At 42.8% G+C, this 19341-nt stretch overlaps 1 protein-coding gene across 2 annotated transcripts in view; it reads left to right on the top strand.

The window, feature by feature from the left end:
* Positions 1-19341, top strand: part of ATXN10 (ataxin 10) — a 162221-nt gene that overhangs the window by 24181 nt on the left and 118699 nt on the right. For both annotated transcript variants that reach the window (XM_027592736.2, XM_027592737.2), the window contains exons 3-5: positions 1892-1974; positions 15404-15500; positions 18126-18284. In XM_027592736.2, the coding sequence (XP_027448537.2) occupies positions 1892-1974; positions 15404-15500; positions 18126-18284 (339 nt within the window). The remainder of the gene's footprint in view (positions 1-1891; positions 1975-15403; positions 15501-18125; positions 18285-19341) is intronic.

Genomic DNA, 19341 nt, shown 5'->3' with positions numbered 1-19341 from the left:
GATGCGAACCGGTTGCCCAAGCTACATTTCTGCCTAGGTGATGCCATTGTTCTCCCCACCACAGTCCACCCCCGTGGCCCCTAAAGATTCCGTGTGCGGAATGCATTCATCCCTTCCTGAGGCCCCACATTTTTTACCCTGACAGCATCAACTCGAGTCCAGAATCTCATCAGCTAAAAGTCCCAAATCTCATTATGCAGTCATGTAAATTACTTATGGGTCAGACTCTGGATGTGTGCATCCTGGGGTAGAATTCCACTTTATCGGTGCGCCTGTGAAACCGGACCAGTTACCTGCTCCCCAAATGCAGTTTGGGGGCAGGCCTAGGATAACCATTTTGGACATTATCCTTTGAAAGAGGAGAAAATAGAAGCAAAAGAGGAATCACTGATCCCAAGCAAAGCAATGTCAGCTAGGTTTCAAGGTCTGGGAACAATCGTCTGGGGCTTGAGGCTGTGCCCTTGGCCCTGCCCTCAGAGTCACCCTTCTTTTTTCCCGAAGGGAGCATGTGTTTGCACCTGAGTCATTCCATCAGTCTACTTCCTGCCTATAGAATTTTGGGAGTCTGACACTTTTTTTTTCTTTTTTTAAATTTCATCCTTTCTCTGTGCATTTTGTCCAAGTTGGCAGAGTTTCTCCTGGTAAAACATTTTCAACAACGCTGTGGCTCTCACATGTATGTCATGGGGATTCCCACGATTAGACAAAAGGGTCCTGCACAGAGCTTTCCTGGATAACCCCATCTCCATTCCTGGGTTCCGCCGAGATGACAGAGGGGAATGAGTCCCACCGTCATCTGTTCAAAGAGCCCCACCTGCCCTGGGACTGAACACTCTGACCTTTTGATCCTTCCTAGGCGTGAGCAAAAGGTTGTCCTCTTGGCCCCTTGACTTTCTCTGCAGAGCACGCTTTCTTGCCAGGGACTATCCCAGTTTTAGCATCTTTTGCCATCTGGCTAGACTGAGAATTTCCCGAAGCAAGACCTGGTTCTCCATCTCCTCTCTCTCTCCCCTTGGCCTTTTATTAGATGCAACAGGAAGCAGTCAGCTGACACCTTCAGCATGGGGCTTGGAAATGTGCTCAGCTCAATATCCAAGTTCATCATTTTGCTGAGCTTCTGCCCCTGTGGGTAAAGGGCCCCCTTTCCCCAGTTTCTAGGGATAGGTTCCTCACTTCCTTCTGAGCCCTCACTGGCCTTGCCTTTGGCGTCCACGTGCCCACCAGCAGCCTGTGAAGGCGTCTGAGCGTTTCCGATGCTGCTCACTGTTCTTCTGGCCCCTGCCCACCGCCAACTTCCCGAGCCGCTCCCACATGTTCAGATGTTTATCTGCAGCAGCATTGCTACTTCTGCTACCCCAAATCTGGATTACTTTCCTCCTGCTGCTGTGACGAATTACCAAATGCTCCGTGGCTTAAAACAACACAGATCTGTTATCTTTTGGTTCAGGAATTCAGAAGGCTAGAATGGGTCACCGTGGCTGAGTTCCCTGTGGAGGCTTTCGGGGAAAATCCATTTCCTGGCCTTTTCTAGAAGCTTCTGGAAGCCTCTTGCACTCCTGGGCTCATGGCCCCTTCCCCGACTCTGACACCCTCTTGTATTCCTCCTTTAAGGACCCTTGTGACCCCATTGGGCCCACTGGCTAATCCAGGCTGATCTTTCCATCTCAAGATCCTGAATCTGCTCACAACCCTGAGGTCTGCTTTGCCTTGGGAGGTAACACATTCGCAGGTTTTGAGATTATGATGCGGACAGCTCGAGGGGCCACGATTCTGTTTACCACAGACGCCGTGAGCCAGTAGTTGCAGCTCCATTCCCTGGATCATCGTTTGAAATGCAGCCTCAAGAAAATTAATGGGTCTGACTTTGTCTTTTTAAAAAACTCTTTTATAGGAACTTGGATACAATTGGCGTCACTGTTGATCTGATTCTTCTTTTTCGTGAACTGCGGGTTGAACAGGAATCCCTGTTGACAGGTACTGTGATTCATGGGTTATTTGTACCTTTGAAAAGGATTTAAAAACCACAACTTTGAGTTAAAGCAAATGTTTTGTATTTCATGATACAGAGAAACTTATTTAGTGATGTTAGCGAATTAGCATAAGAGAAAGTTGCCACAACTTCCTTTCCTCGCTCTGTTGTGGGCTGAGTTATGCCCCCCGACTCTCCCCTAAATCCATATGGTGGAGCCCCAGCTCCTACTACTTCAAAATGTGACTGGATTTGGAGATCGGGCCATTCAAGAGATCAGTAAGGTAAAATGGAGTCCTACAGGTGGGCCCTAGTCCATTATGGCTGGTGTCCTTATAAGAAGAGGACACAGACAGACACAGAGGGACAGCCAGACGAGGACACAGCGAGAGGACCACCGTCTGCGAGCCCAGGAGAGGGGCTCAGAAGGAGCCAGCCCTGCCCACCACTTGATCTTGGACTTCTACCCTCCAAGTCTGAGAAAATAAATTCCCATTGTTTAAGCCGAGCAGTCTGTGGTGCTTTGTTAGGGCAGCCCTTGGAAAGTAATACAGCGTCTCTGTATTACTCGTGTGGATGTGGCATGCCTGTTCTCGGTGCTGGGTGTGATCCCAACGGTGAGCAAGAGCAGACAGAAGAGTCTTTGCCTCTGTGTGTTTACAATGCAGTGAGAAGAGTCCGCACTAAATATAAGCGAAGTATATGGCGTGACCAAGAGGGAAGGAAGCTCTGATTGTTCATAGCTGTTGATAAGGGATTAAGAGAAAAATCAGGCCTCTTAATTTGAAGACCAGGAAGCTGTTCTACACTTTTTGGTGAATGTTTTTGGTTCTTAAACTATTAGCATCCATACTTGTCCTTTGGACAGGGGTTATTATCGTGATATCATAAGAGTCAGCACTTTAACATACGACCTCTTTATCCAAGGACTTGAAACACTTATGGGCAAACCCAAATCATTTAATAATTAAATCTTTTTATTTATTTGTTTATTTATTTTTTATTTTATTTTATTTTATTTTTTTGTTTATTTATTTTTTAAATAAGAAAATCTTAATGTAAATGTCCCATTTTATAAGACGATGTACTAGATGGTCGGTTAGAAGAATTCTTTTTAATAATAATCCAACAAATGCTTCCTCTAAAGGAGAAATCTGCAGCTGTTTGTAAAATCTGATCTGATTTACAAACTGATTTCCGTGTAGCTCTCAGTGCCTTCACTGACTCTAAACAGTGAGGCCTGCTTCCCTCACGTTGATATACCTCCTGCTGTTGGAAGGCAGGTTAGGGAACTCGAGGTGGCAGCCTCTTCACAGGTGGAGAAACAGAGGCACAGAGCACGGTGGCTACATTAGCTGTCAGAGGTGCTGCTTGCTTGGTTTAGTCTCCTTCTATTCTGTGATTCCTTCGTGTTCTCATGTAAAACTCCTTTGTTAAAATTCCTGCATCTTTCTGCTTGATTTAGAGTTCTTCCGTTGGGAAACTGTAATTGTCTCTTGAATTAATTAGATCATCTTCGACTCTGCACACAAAGTGTTTGCTCTGCCTTTTTTTGGACAGCGGTAATTTCTCAGGTATTGTCAAGAAATTGATAGGGTGTAGGGTTTAGTGGGAGAGTGTTTTTAAGATGTTAGACATTTAAAGATCTTCTTGTAGCTCCATTTTATGATATAGCAGAAGTCTCTGTGCTCAAATTGGGGGATGAAAAATCAGCAGTAAAATCCAGATTTCCCTGTCACATGGAAAAGCCGCTATTTTTGAAGTCTGTGTGTGGTATGGTAATTCAGAAAGAGTTCAGAACGTACTGCATTTTATAATTACTGAAAAATACTGATGTAGTGGATAGTGTGTTACTGGCAGTGCCAAAGCGCCGTGGTGGGCAGAAGAGGGTTTCCCTGGTGATGATGTATTCCTAAATAAGACACCCGAGAGGAAGCACCGCATGGGGTACTGTGATTAAAGAGCCACCAGAGCGAGCCAGCCCTTCCTTGGCGCGGTGAACCTCATCCCCGCACACCCACTGAGCGCCGCGTCTCCTGAAATTACCCCTCCCTCTGCTTCCCGTCCTTCCGTCAGCACATTATGTGCCCTCCTGCCTTCTATGGACTCCCTGGGCTGCTCTGCTCCATCCCGGATCAGCCACAAAAGACTTAAGAGTGTGGTGTTTATGTGATAAAACACGGTTTCACGGGATCGATGTTCTCTTCACTGAAGCAAGTCCGTGATCTAACAAAAAACCTAAAGGAGCCGATTTCTGACACTTTTTACGACCCAGTTTGTCACTGATGGAGAAATTGGTTGTGTGGTTGGTGGCCCGGCTTTTCACCAGCTAGAGGGCATGTATTCATACACCTGTGTTGTGTTGTGTTGTGTTGTGTTGTGTTGGTGTGTCAGAGTGGTTTACAGTTTTGGCAGCTGCGGTTGTATTTAATTAAGGAATATATTTCTTACTGACATGACATTCACGCAGCGTACAAGTAGCTACTTTAAAGTGAACAACCGAGTGGCCTTGAGAGTGTTCACAATGTTGTGCAACCACCACATCTAATTGCAAATATTTCCATGGTTCCGAGAGGAAACCCTCTACCCACTGAGCAGCTGCTTTCCATTTTCCCTCCCCTGCATTCTGTCTCTATGGATTTACCAGTTCTGGATTTCTCATGTAAGTGGCATCAGAGAATTATGGGACCTGTTTGTCTGGCTTCTTTAAGGAAGCAGAATGTGTTTCCGAGTGTACATATGTTGTAGCAGGTATCAATACTTCGTTTGTTTAGATGACTGAATAATACTCTGTTGTGTGCACGTACCACATTTTGTGTATCCGTTCACTCATTGGTGGCCATTTGGGTTGTTTCCACCATTTGGGTTGTTTCCGCCATTTGGCTGTGGTGCCACTGTTTGGCCATTTAGAACAGTGCTGCTCTGAACATGCCTGTATACATATTTATTGGAGCCCCAGTTTTCTGTTCTTTTGGGTATATACCTAGCAGTAGAATTGCCGGGTCAATTTCCTATTTAAATTGTTAAGGAACTGCCAGACTTTTCTTAGCATCTGAACTACTTTACATTTTTACCAACAACGTATAGTATTCCAGTTTCTCCACATCCTTGCCGGTGTTTATTTTCCTTTTTTGGGGTTTATAGTCATCCTGATGGTTGTGGAGTAGTGTCTCATTGTGGTTTTGATTTGTGTTTTCCTCATGATTAATGATACTGAACATCTTATGTGCTTGTTTTGGCCATTTGTAAATCTTCTTTGGGGAAATGTCTCGTCAAGTTCTTTGCCCAGTTTTTAATTGGGCTGTTTGCCTTTTTGTGGTTGAGTTTTGTTTTGTTTTTTAAGAATTATTTATTTATTTTGGAGAGAATGAGTGTGTGCAAGCAGGGGGAGGGGCAAAGGAAGAGGGGAAGCAGACTCCCTGCTGAGCTGGACTCTGGGCTCCATCCCAGGATGCTGAGATCATGACCTGAGCTGGAAGCAGATGTTTCACTGACTGGGCCACCCAGGCGCCCCTGTTGTTGAGTTTTAAGAGTTATTTCTATATTGTGTATACTAGCATTTAGGTGGAATCTATAGATCCACTTGGGGAGACTTGCCTTCTTAATGATACAGAGTCTTCCAGTCCATGAACATGGGCCATCTCTCCCCTGATGTAGGTCTTTACTTTCCACTTGTGTCAGCTTTACATAGATGACGTGTGTTTGTAGGCAGAGTTGGATGGATATTACTGAGGCAAGGAGGCAAATGGAAGTTAAATAGTGTTTTTCACTTTTTTCTTGAAAAGGGCGGTCCACAATGTTCCTGAATTTGTTTGGAATTCCACAGTGAAATTTGGATTCTACAATGAAACTTAAAAAAATTTTATAGTATGTTCGTTCAAGCCTAATACAAGCCTTCTAAAAGGATTCTGGTTCTTAATAAAGTGCCCGTGCTGTGTTGTGACTATTTCTCTGTGAGAACCTTATTCTTGGGGGATTTTTAGCAGTGTATCTGTGCCAACGTTTTGTTACCACTCTTCAGGTAAAAACTGTAATTACATTGTCAAAGTAATATTTAGAGTATTATTTTCAGAGAATAATTGCAGTGGTGTGACAGATATATTATGCTCATCGAATTTTATGTAAACACAAGCATGAGTTATTTTAATTGAATTATTGGTGTTGTTTTTGGCCTTTATTGTTTTTAATCTAAAAATAATGTTGAGACTTTTGAGGGGCTTTGTAACATTTGCAGTATTTACACAGATCACTTGATAAGCTGTTTGGTAAAAGTAAACTGTCATTAGTACTTGTTTGGAGTTTTCTTTTCTTGCTGCTGGGACATCTTTAAACTTTTTCCTTCCTGGAATTGCATTCTGATTCAGAGTGCTAATTTTTAGTTGCCCGAATCATTGTTAGGTCACTTGGCTTTCAGACCAACTTACATTGTTGGCGTGTGTGTGTGTGTGTGTGTGTGTGTGTGTGTGTGTGTGTGTGTGTTAAATTAAATTCTACAAGGATTTGAGTGTTAATATTCTAAACTATTCAGTAAAAATATAAATTGTCATTTTAAATTGTGACTTAAGATTAAAAATGGGAATATAACTTTTCACTATAAACAATTTCTATAATTTCATTGTAATATTTAAAAACTCAGAAAAGGGGAAAGAAAAATAGTCATCACGTATATGCAGGCTGCTTTAGACAAACACTTGCCTATTTTAGTCCTTTGTCAGTATTTGTGTGCATGGGAATGAGTGTGTGCCTGCAGTTTTGTATCTTGCTTCTTTTAGATTGTAATGGTAATTCAGTTTTGAAGTTCTTGGTTCATCATTTTCTTGTCTTTGTATTTCTTAGTATTCTTATCTCAGTGTTTCCGTATTTGGCCACAATTCCAGAACTCTCTGAGCCTGTGATTGCTGAGTTACTGTGAGCAAGTGATGCGCACAGGCACATCACCTATCTCTTCCTTCTTAATCTTTACAACTCCTCTGCCTCTGAGGTATCAGGGGTGCAGCCCGTTCTGTGCTCGGCCAGGGCTTAGCAGGGGTTAGGCGATAGGCCTGGAAGGGAAGGCCAGATCCCAGGAGAGTTTTGAGGATGGAGGGCTGGAGCTCTGGGGCTGCACCAGGAGGCCCACCCCTCTTCCAGCAAAGCAGAGGTCTAGCAAGTTTAAAAACTTCAGAAGTGTCCTGCTCTTAAAATTGCCTTGTGGTTGCTGCCCCATGGGGATCCTTTCATGGAGCAGAATCTTCCATTTCAACTCCTTCTCCTGTAACTTTTTACCTTCCTTGATCGGCCTGGATTCCTGCCGGGGGGAAGAGCCACCTCTGGTTTTTGCCAGCCCTGCTGCTTTTGCCCAAAGGCAAGTGAGGTGATCCCTAGAGCTTTGTGTAAAAGGGCTGGCATATTAATGCCTAGCTCCTAAGGTTGTCGTGGGGGTTAGATGAGGTAACACGGTTAGAACACACTGTCTAGCACCTAGTAAATTCTCAGCAAGTGTTAGGTACTTTTATTACTCCTGCGTCTTTGCCTCATCGCTCGCTTCTTGATGCTGTACTCATGTGGGTATTTGGTTCCCCAGAAGTGTCTTGGTCTCTTTCCACTCGGGATCTCATCACATGCCATTGCGCCTCATGGGCTGCCCTGGCCCCGATGTGAACCACTTCAAAATCAGTGAGCAAACAGTAGGGTGCGGGTGTGGACACCTCAGCATGCATGCCAGGCATAGGTGGGGCATGGCCCTGGGAGGCTGAGGCTCAGTCAGGCAGTGGCCTTTTAGGTATGGGGTGTGTCCTGAGGAAGGGGCTGGGACAGGGGTGGGCCTGCAGGGGTTCATGGTCGTGTCTGGTTACCACAAAGCACAGAAGTATTTTAAATATTTCACCAATGAGCCTTGCTCTACCCATGGGAACCGTACGAATGTTAGCTGGCTTCTTTCAGCGCACCTGTCCTGGTTAAGAGCTGGTGTTGAAGGCATACAGCCCACTCCGGGTTTTGGCTGGGCCCCTCGCTAGCTGTCGACCTTGGCTGATTTATTTAATCACTCTGTGCCTCCATTTCTTCATCTGTGAAATGTAGATAATGCGGTGTGCCTTATTGTGAAGATAAAATAAGAATCCACATAAATCACACGTGCATATCACATTAGTGATTGCTTAATGCTAGATATTGTTCTGGTTCTTAGGCAGTCATTATTCAACTCCAGCTCACCCCTCTGTCTCTGTTTTCGTATTGTGTTGCCAGGGCTGGGAGGCCACAAACACACCTGTCCTTTGCTTTCTGTTAGGGTCAGCTAATAAAGGATGCTGGTGGCTGGCTGGCAGGCAGGAGGAGGGAGGGTGGGACTTGCCCCCCGTTCGTGTCTCCCTTGGAAAGCCGCAGCTGCTGCCCGCTTCCAGCCTCCTTGTGCTCACCCCGGGGTACCATCATCAGCTGCCCGGGGCCCTTCCCGAGTCCCACTCTCGGAGGTGTCCTCCATGCTTCTGAGGGCCCCCACAGTAGCTGGGCATCCCCTTACCCCTGAGGCCTGGGTTCCAGCCCTGCAGAGCCCCTGCCAGCTCCGGCTTCTCAGAACCTTACCTGCTTCCCTCCATGCCTTCAGTTCCAAGGGTGGTAGCCATTTCCTGTAGCCATAATCTCTGTGTTACCTCAGTGTTGCCTTTGTGGTTTAATTCTTTATATATTAATTTTTCTTTGTTGAAATAAGTAGTCTCTTGTCCGCCTGATTTGGTCCGGGCTGATTTAGCTCTCATCGTGTTCTAAGGTCCGTGCTTGGTGCCCTCCTGTCTTGCTCCCAGTGGGGCCCCTTCCCCTTCCTCCCTCTTCCCTGCTTCTCCCTCCTCCTCTTCCTTCACTCCGTCTACTCTGCCAGCCAGGGCATGTCCAGGAGATGGGAACCACGCCATAACTTGAACAGGGAAAATTTAACGTAAAGAATCACTGACTCTAACAAGGGCTTGAAATAACCAGGGATTGACTACTAAGAAGTACAGACAATGCTGGAGAATATAGGATTTGTAGATATGTCAGACAGCCAGTACCGCTAGGGCTGAGATGGGTGTCCAAGGGAGAGACTCCCCCTCCCCAGGTCTGAGATCCAGCACTCCTTCGAGATGGCCTGGTTATGGCTCACTTCTCGCATGGAGAAGTCGCTGAGAGGCGGTGTTGGTGGAACTTGCTGGAAATCCACCCTCTGGGGTGCAGGGGAAGTCGTTCACGGGGAGGTTGCTTTGAAGCATCCTCAGGAAGTTTTTGGCTGCCGGACACATCCGGTTTCACGCTGTGCAGGAGCTCATCCCCAGGGAAACTTCACTGCAGGAGCTGGGTGCTGGAGAAGCAGCATGCTGCGGAAGGCCGGCCAGAGGAGTCGCCCAGAACCAAGTACCTGGGTTCCTCCCGCGAGGGCTCTGCGGACAGACGAGGCTGAACTTGCTGCTCGCCAGCGGACGAAGGAGACAAATTGGAAGGGCCTGCCTTCACTTTCACAGAGCAGGCAGTGGAGGGTTTACATGGAGCTGAGAGGCGCGACTGGTGACTGCTGTCCACTCAGAAACATCGTAAACCCAGCCTGTGCAAGAACTCACGGGATCTCGGGGGTGCGCCGAACTTGAGAGACGCTTTGGTTGTGTTGCTCCCCATTCTCACAAATGCTTGGTTACTTTCTGACTGATTTTTGCCATTCCGGGGGGGAGTGTAGTAGAATCTTGCGGTTTTCCCATGGGGTTGAGCACTTTCTATTTTTGCCTTTAAGATATCTTTATTAAGTGTTTCAAATCCCCCCCCCCATTTTTCTATTGGATTTGTCTGTCTTTTTAACTGATTTATAAAAGCTCTTTGTATAAATCCTGTGGCACTTATGTGTTCCTATTACGTGTTCATATCTCTTCCTGTTCTGTGCATAGTGTTTTTAAAACACTCTTTATGGTGTCTTTTGAGAAAAAAAGTGTTCTTAGTTTTAACGTAGTCTAGTTTGTTAATGGTTTTCTCTGGTATTATTTTGCATGTCTTGTTTAAAATATCTTTCTTATTCTGCAGTGTTGTTTTCTAAAAGCTTTCTATTTTTACTTTTTTACATTTAGGTTAGTACTTAGAATTGAATATTCTGTGTTGCGGAGGAAGGAGTCCAATTTCCATTTCTCTCCAGTGTTATATTTTGAAAAGACCATTTTGTACTCAATAATCCATTGTTGCATCTCTGTCATTAATCACGCCAATTTAAGTTTGAGTCTGTTTCTTGTTCTTTTCTCTTCTGTTGGTCTATTTATCTATTCCTGCCCTAGTACCATACTGTTAACCTACAATTGCTTACTGTTTTGTGAAGACAAATCCTCTTATCTAGTGATTTTCAACAGCATCTTGGCTATTGTATAGTGACAAATTATAGAATCATCGTGTCAAGTTTCACAGAAACCCGCACAAACATACACACATCCTCTGATGTGTAAAATTATACACATACACATACATGCACACATACACATACACACACACCTACACACACACACTGTTGGGATTCAAACTCAGATTGCATTTAATCTCTAGAGAAAAATGGATTCCTCTAATCTGTGAACATGGTGTAATTCTTCACTCAGTCAAGTGTTAGAATTTTTTTTCTTGGTGGCACTGTACGTCACTTTTAGCTACATTTTTGATGCTTTCATATATGGCCTCCTTTCTTGATTTTTTTTCTTTTTTGCTTGTTCCCTATATATATGGAAATATTACTGATTTTTTAATTTTTAAAATTTTTTTGTTTTATTTTTTAAAAGAATTTATTTGAGAGAGAGAGAGAGCGTGTGTGCACGAGTAGGGGGAGAAGCAGAGGGAGAGGGAGAAGTAGACTCCCTGCTGAATGGGGAACCAGCATAGGGCTCGATCCCAGGATCCTGAGATCATGACCTGAGCCAAAGTCAGACGCTTGACTGAGCCACCCAGGCGCCCCGTTGACTTTTTAAATATTGACTTTGTATCCAGCAATTTTTGTGACTCTTATTAATTCAGACAAACAACTTTTACACTTGAAAATACTTTCCACATACATTAGAAATGACACTTCAACTGTGGAGAAAAAAACTTTAGTGTCTTCCAACGTTTGGCCGTCCTTTGTCTTACTGGCCTGGATTTTCGGTAGAAAGTTGACTGGAAATGGTGATAGCAGATATTTCTGTCTCCTTCCCTTTCAGAAGGAACTCTCTCTCCAGTTGACTATTCATTATAATGTGTGCTGTAGATTTTTTGTTAGATACAGAAGCTCTCTTGTAGTCTTTGGTGGCTGGGAGTTGTTTTGTTTTGTTTGTTGTTTGAAACTGTGAGTGGGTGTTGAGGTTCATCACATACATTCCCTGCTGTACTCTAGATGATCATAGGGCTCTGCCCTCTGTAGGTTAATGTGATCAGTTACAGATTCTAACTGTAACATTAAAGCAGCTTTGCAGTGCAGGGGTACTCTCAGCTTCATCATGCTGAATGTGACTGGATTCAGTTTGAAATACATTTTTAGTATTTTTTACATTCTGTTCGCTTCCTTGTTCCTGCTGTGCTTGTTCTGACTCAGGTATCACAGTTACGTGAGCCTCACCAAGTCGGTTTTAGGGTCTACTCTCTCTTCTTCTGTTCTTTGGAAGACTTGTGTAAAATCGAATGATTTCTTCCTTGAATGTGAATGGGCAATAAAGCTGCCTGGGTCTAGGATCTTTTTTTTTTTTTTTTTTTTGGTGGGAAAATTTTTGACTGCTGGTTCGATGACCTTAATGGTATGACTCTGCAGGCATTCCCTGAATTTTTTACGGAGACGATTTTTGTTAGCCGTGTTCTAGGGTTTTGTTCATTTAATTTAAATTTTCAAACAGTGTGGCCTAAAGGTATTTGCAGTATTTTCTGACTTTCTTTTTTGATGTCTGCAAGATCCATGGCCATGTCCTCTTTGTCATTTCTGAAAATTTAATGTCTTTGTTCTTCGTGCCTTTTCTCCTTTTTGATCAGTTTTCCCAAAGGTTAGTCAGTACTGAGCTTTTTGAAGTCACATTTCGGATCTCAGTATTCTCTTTTTATGACTACTTTCAATTTTAATAACTTCTTGCTTTTAATCTTTTTTTCTTCCTTCACTGTTTTGGGTTGTTTTATTATTTTTTGTAATTTCTTGAAGCAAATTTTTAGCTCATTTATTTTCTTTATTCTTCTTTCCCAAAGTATGTGTTTTAAAGTATGAATATTCCTCTGTGTACAGTGTGAGCTGCATCTAGAAGCTTTGGTTTCTGGTATCTTTGTTGACATTTGGTTTGAAATATTGTATTTCCATTGTGACTTTTTTTCTGTCCCCATAGGTTATTTAGGATCTGTCTTCTAATTTTAAACATGTGGGGATTTTCTAATCATTTTTGGGGCTTATTTCCTCCAAGTAATTGTATATAAACATAAGTGCGATGTAGTAAGTGAGCATTATCTGTGTATCAGTTTTTAAAAATGTGTTGAGGGATGCCTGGGTGGCTCAGTCAGTTAAGCATCTGCCTTTGGCTCAGGTCACGATCCCAGCGTGCTGGGATCAAGTTCCGCATCGGGCTCCTTGCTCAGTGGGAAGCCTGCTTCTCCCTCTGCCTGCCACTCCCCGCCTTGTGCTCTCTCTCTCTCTCTGACAAATAAATGAAATCTTATAAATAAATAAATAAATAAATAAATAAATAAAAACATGTTGAGAGTTGTCTTTTGCTTCATTATATGGTGAAGTACTGTTTTATGATATGCCTTATGTCCTTGGAAAGACTGCATATTCTGCAGTTGAAAAAAATTTTTCCTTTTTTACTAATCGACTTCGTGTATAACCCAGTGGGTATTCTGCTAAGCGTCAGAATACTACATTGGGTTGATACAATCACATAAATAAATCCAGAATTGTGATACTTAATGACTGTGTGACTTCGGTCAGCTTCCTTATAACCTCTGTGGGTCTTGGTCTCCTGTGCTCTCTAATGAGGATGAAAGTACCTGTCTCAATAGTAGGATTCTCAATAAGGATTTATACAGTAAGCACTCAGGGTGTCTATTTAGAGGAACAAACACGAGTTTTCATGTAACAGGAAATAACACGAGTTTTCATGTAACATTTGGAAACTGGACTTTTTAAACCAGCATTTGTCAAGTACATATTATGTGCTAGTGAAGAGGGGTGGCTGTCTGAGCCTTTTCTGTGTTCCCTGCTGCACCCTCAGCAGTGTTAGTGGGTTCCCATGTCATCCTTACGATAGCTCTACAAAACAGGTACTGTCACATGTTATGGTGAAGAACTTGGATCTCACAAAGGTCAGATAACTCACACAGGCTCACATTAAGGTAGGACTTGCGCATAGGTCTCTTTTTCTGGTCACCAAACAGTTCTGTTGTGCTGTTACTCTCTTTCCTTTAAATAGACTATTTTTCAGAGCAGTTTTAGGTTCGCTGCAAAAATGAGAAGGTGTGGAGACTTCTTGTGCTGCCCCCACCCCTGCACAGCTTCTCCCCACTGTCAACATCTGGCACCAAAGGGACAGCTGACCTTGAACAATAGGTTTGAACTGCTCAGCTCCACGTATATGCAGATTTGTTACAGAGCAGGACTGTAAATGTGTTTTCTCCTTCTTAGGATTTTCTTTTCTCTAGCTTGCTTTATTGTAAGAATACAGTGTATAATATATATAATATACAAAATACGTGTTAACCATTTAGACTATCAGTAAATCTTCTGATCAACAGTAGGCTATTTGTAGTTAAGTTTTGGGAGAGTCAGAAGTCACATGTAGATTTTTGACTGTGTGGGGATCAGTACCCCTAACCCTCACATGTTCAGAGGTCACCTGTAACATATTTGTTACATTGTTATTACCCAAAGCCCATAGTTTACATTATAGTTCATTCTTGGTGTTTTACATTTTATGGGTTTGGACAAAACTATGTGCAGTGACATGTATTCACCATCATAGTATCACACAGAGTAGTTTCAGTGCTTTCAGTCTCTGTGCTCTGCCTGTTCACTGTCCCTGCCCTCACCCCAGACAACCATGGATCTTGTAGTGTCTCCATAGTTTTGCCTTCTCCAGAACAGCATAGTTGGAATCATACAGCATGTGGGCTTTTCATTGACTTCTTTCACTTGCTAATGTGCGTGTAAGTTTCTTCCATGTCTGTTCATAGTTTGTTAACTCATTTCTTTTTAGTGCTGAATAATATTTCATTGTCTGCTGTGACTACAGTGTGTTTATCTATTCACCTACGGAGGGATATCTTAGTTGCTTTCACTTGGCAATTATGAATAAAGCTGCTGTAAACATTAATGTGTAGGGTTTTTTGTGGACATAAGGTTTCAGTTACTTTGGGTAAATACCAAGGATTGTGATTACTGGATTATACATTAAGAGTATGTTTAGTTTTGTAAGATACCACTGAACTAAACTGTCCTCCAAAGTGGCTGCGCCCTTCTGCGTCCCCACCAGCTGTGGATGAGCGTTCCTGTTGCTCCACGTCTGTGCCAGCACTGGGTGTTGTCAGCATTCTGGGTTTTGTCCAATATTCTGCAGTTTTATTTGGTGAAATAGTCTAAATCTGTCAACTAGATTGTTATTAAATACTATTAAAATCTTTTAAATATACTAATTTTTTGTCTGCTTATTTATGTTACCCAGAAAGATGTATAACTTACTGCCAAATTTAATTGTGGATTTTTCTCTTCTGTGCTTTGTCAGTTTTTCTTTTGTGTGTGTGTGTGTGTGTGTGTGTATAAGGCCATATTATTAGGTGATTGTAATTTAAAATTGTTATATCTTCCTGGTCAATTAAGTCATTCTGAAATGGCCTTTTTTTTTTTAAGTTTATTTTCTTTAGTAATCTCTGTACCCAATATGGGGCTCGAACTCAAAATCTTGAAATCAAGAGTCACATGATCCACTGATTGAACTGGCCAGGCGCCCCTGAAATGACTTTTAATAATAATCTCCAATAATGCTTTTTGCCTTAATGTTTATGATGTCTCATTTTAAGTGGTGTATGACTTCCTTTATAGGCTGCTATTTGCCTAATATATCTTTTTGCTATTCTTTAACCTTAAATATTTCTATAGTTTTATGCTTTAGATGTTTGTTTTCAATAGCAGTAAGTTAGATTTTATAAAATCCAGTCCAAGAGTAGCTCTCTTGATTGGAACACATAATCCAGTGATATTTAATGTATATTAGAGGTATATTTGTGTGTCCATTTACAGTCTTTTAAAGAAGTTAATTAATTTTGTCTATAGTACATTGTTTTAGTAAGGCATTTTAATATTGTCATGTCCAAAGTTTCGTTGCAGTGAGAGACTTATATAGGTAAAGAAGCTAACAGAAACTTCCTGTTTAATGATGTCGAATATTTTTTTTTTATTAAGATATGTTCATTCAGTATGTCAAAAATTTTTAAATTATATCTTTTTTACTTTTTATAAATCCTCAGCTTTTCGCTGTGGCCTGCAGTTTCTAGGCAACATTGCCTCACGGAATGAAGATTCCCAGTCTATTGTTTGGGTGCATGCTTTCCCAGAACTCTTTTTGTGAGTATATTGATAAAACGGTTTCTGACTTCTGAAAAGACTGGTTATATCATTCCATTTACATGAAGTTCAAAAACAGGAAAAACTAACATTTGATGATAGAATTCAGGATAGTGGTGGTTGTTGGTGGGTGGTGGTGGGTTGAGTACAAGCTGGGAGAGGTCATGAAGGAATCTCCTGGGGTTCTAGGAATGTTCTGTGTCTTGATCTGGCCAGTAGTTATGGAGGTGTATCCATATCTAATAATTTATTGGGCTGTACACTTAAGTTTTACGCCCTTTATTGTATGTCAGTTGTATTTTAAGAAAATAAAAGTTTTGATTAAGAAATACTAAGTTTACTGTAATATATGATAAGAAAACAAATTTATAATAAAAAAGCCATAAACCACTGAAGTATGGGCAGTGAACTAGTCATTCATTTACTGAGCACTTCTTTATTTTATTGGGGGGGAGGGGTAAGGGAAGAGGGAGAAAAAATGGGGTGGAGGGTAAGTGGGGAGGGAGAGAGAGAATCTCAAGCAGGCTCCACGCCCAGCTTGGAGCTCAACGTGGAGCTTGAACTCATGACCCTGAGATCACGACCTCAGCTGAAATCAAGAGTCACCCAGGCGTCCCTGTTGAGCGCTTCTTATATGCCTGGCACAAGGCTGTATGTTTTGGTAGATCTGGAGAGCTGTAAGATGTGGATAACCGGTCTGTCTAGATTGGTTCATGGTGCTTTCCCTGGTGATTTACTATTTTGTTTTGGCCAGCTTTGCCGGTTCGTAAGAAGTTGAGCATGGAGATAAAAGGTGAGCAGGTAGCAGAAGAGGGATAGGAAATGGGAGAGTCACTGAGAGTGGGAGGCCTGGCCTCTCGTCCAGGCTCTGTTGCCAGCGAGTGGGGTGTCTTTGCTTGTGGCAACCATGTAAGCAGGAGAGTAGGAGTTGTTGTTCCTGTGCCCTGGGCTGGGCGTTCTCTGTGCGTTATCCCTGTCCTAGTCAGCAGCCCTACAGGGCGGGTGGTGCTGTCCCCTTGGGGACAGGCAGGGGAACTGATGTTGCTGGTAAATGGCGTAGCTGCTCTCTGGATCCAAAGGCTGCACCTGCTCAGATAGCAGCTGCTGAAAGTCTCTGCTGCCTTCCCTGGTGGTAGAGTGTTCTGGGCTGTGCGTAAAGGGTGATGTTCGGATCAGATAAACTCGATCTAAGCAGATATGGTTCACTGAGTCTACAGCTGGCTCTGAAATTCCTGCAAATAATTATAGAGTTGCAAGCATAAAATCTTATGATTTTTTTTTTAAAGATTTTATTTATTTATTCATGAGAGACACAGAGAGAGAGAGAGCGAGAGAGAGGCAGAGGGAGAAGCAGGCTCCCAAGGAGCAGGGAGCCCGATGCAGGACTCGATCCCAGGACTCTGGGATCATGACCTGAGCCGAAGGCAGACGCTTAACCATCTGAGCCACCCAGGCGCCCCATAAAATCTTATGATTAAGGATAATTAAGCTTAGGTGGGAGGAAAGAATTGTGGAATTCAAGCTACAGGAATAGAAATTACTTCTTCTTCAGAATTCATTCCTTTAAAACATTTTGAATACCTAATATCTGTGAGGTTCTGAGCTAGGTAAGTGGAATACGGGTAATTTAGATATGTTTATTACTTCCCCAAAGCCCATGCTTCAGTGGGGGAAATAAAGGAATAGGTGAGCACACCGTAGCGTGAGAACGGACACAGTGAGGGTCAGTCCAGACATCACAGAAACACAGAGGAGAGGCCCTTCAGCAGGGTGGTCAGAGAAGTTGTGACAGTTTACATGGTGGTTTTACTGATGGCGTCAAATCCGATCCTCACTGAAGCCCCGTGAGATAGGCCAAGGAGGTCGTTGCATTCCATTTTTATATCAGAAAACACACAGAAAGAGGTTATTTGACTTCACTCTGCATGTATCTGTGAGACAAATAGAACCAAATTTGAATTCCAGCTTTGGGAGGCACTGGCTTTGTGCCCTCGGGCAAGTAAACACAGTCTTTGTCTGTAATATAAGGATAATATTTTCTCCAGAAGAGTATTATGAAGTTTAACTGAAAAAACAAATCCTGCCATAGTGCATGACCCATAATATTATTGACAGTTGATAAATCAGTGACCTTCCTGAGATCACACAGCTGATGGGTGGTGAAGCAGGACTCCTACTGGGGCTCTTGCTTCCCCATTCTCTCTCTTTCTTGCCAGGATAACATCTTTCCTCTAAACATTCTGTCCCTCATAACTAGTCTAGAAATGCCTGTTGTTAATGAGGTAGCATGTTTTGCCTTTGTTTTTTTTTTTTTCTAACAGGAGTTAACATTTTAATGTTTTATAAATGTAATCATTTTATCTTTTTCTTTAATCAGATGGCATTTGCTTTTGAGTTGTAAGTCAGCTGCATCTTTAATATTAGATGCTTTGTGTTGTGACTCAATTTATATTGCTATTTTTACAGTAAATAGTGTACTTGTTTCAAGGTGTTGTACTTCATTAAATCCTTAAAAACATCAGTAGGCACTGAGTTTGTTAATGGGATGATTATTATGTATGCATCATAATCATATTTTATTGTATTGCTGAATGGGGCTCACACTCCCATTTCTTTATTTGGAAGGTCTTGCTTAAATCATCCAGACAAAAAAATTGTTGCCTACTCGTCAATGATTTTGTTCACATCCCTGAATTCTGAAAGAATGAAAGAACTGGAAGAAAATTTGAACATTGCCATAGATGTCATCGAAGCTCACCAAAAGCAGCCTGAATCAGAATGGCCGTAAGTATCTTGTTAGAAATTTGATTGCTTAAGAACATTCTAACAGATCACTTTCCTTGTAGAGTAAGAGTTTGAATTCTAATAATTGAACGATACAAGAAAAGTTTCTCGGCAGCACCTGGAGGCTTGGGAAAAGGAAAGTGAGGTGCTAGTCAGAATTTTTGTGAGTTGGCAAGGCCTGGGACACAGCCTGAGAACACCCAGCCCCTCTGGGACATCCAGGTCAGACTGCTGTGGCTGTACCAGGTAGTTCATTACGGATTTGACGTTGATCTGTGTCTCTTGGGCTTCTGTTCAGTCGAGATATTCACTGTCAATCAGATTGTTATGTCTGTCCCCCACCTCCGTACATAATGCTTCATTTCTCTGCCTATTTTTAAGATTTTTCTTTGTCTTTGCAGAAGTTTAATTATGAAGTCTTGGCGTGGATTTCTTTGAGTATATCCTCTCTGAACTCTCTAGACTTCTTGAATCTGAAGGTTTATGTTGCCAAATTTGGGGAGTTTCCAGCCATTGTTTGTTTGAATACTTTTTCAGCCTCTCCTCCAGGGCCTCCATGTCAGGCCATAGAAGGCCAAGGCTGAGGCTGACTGTAGTCGGTAAAGACACAACAAGTCACTGTTAGATTTAGACAGCTTGTTACTTAAGTGGATGGGGAAAAGGAGAAGCCTTGGTCCTCGTCGCACAGGCCGGCAAGGGGCCGGAAGACTGGGATGACCGTAGGGAGATGCCCCATTTCTTGAAGCAGTTTTACATTCTGAGGGGGTGGGCAGGCAGCTCCGTATCTCATCAGAAAGACGTCTCATCTGACTGTCCCTGGCAGCCTCCCGTGGGGCAGGAAGGAGGCGCCTCAGAAACCTCGGGCCCCCCATCCTTGGGTTCTGGGAGGATCACGGTCTGTTGTGCTTTTGTCCACATGGCCTGTGTGCACGTGTGGGAGGCCACAGGGCCCTCGGAGCAGCCCCTGTACTCTGATGACACAAACCTTCGCCTTTTGTTGTTGCCTCACAGTTCCCTGAGGCTCTGTTCAGGGTTTTGATTTTTTGTGTCTTTTAAT

This window comes from Zalophus californianus, chromosome 9, assembly GCF_009762305.2.
Source record: "Zalophus californianus isolate mZalCal1 chromosome 9, mZalCal1.pri.v2, whole genome shotgun sequence".
NCBI lineage: Eukaryota > Metazoa > Chordata > Mammalia > Carnivora > Otariidae > Zalophus > Zalophus californianus.
Note: the sequence above shows the minus strand (reverse complement) of the source record. Positions and strands in the feature narration are given on the sequence as shown.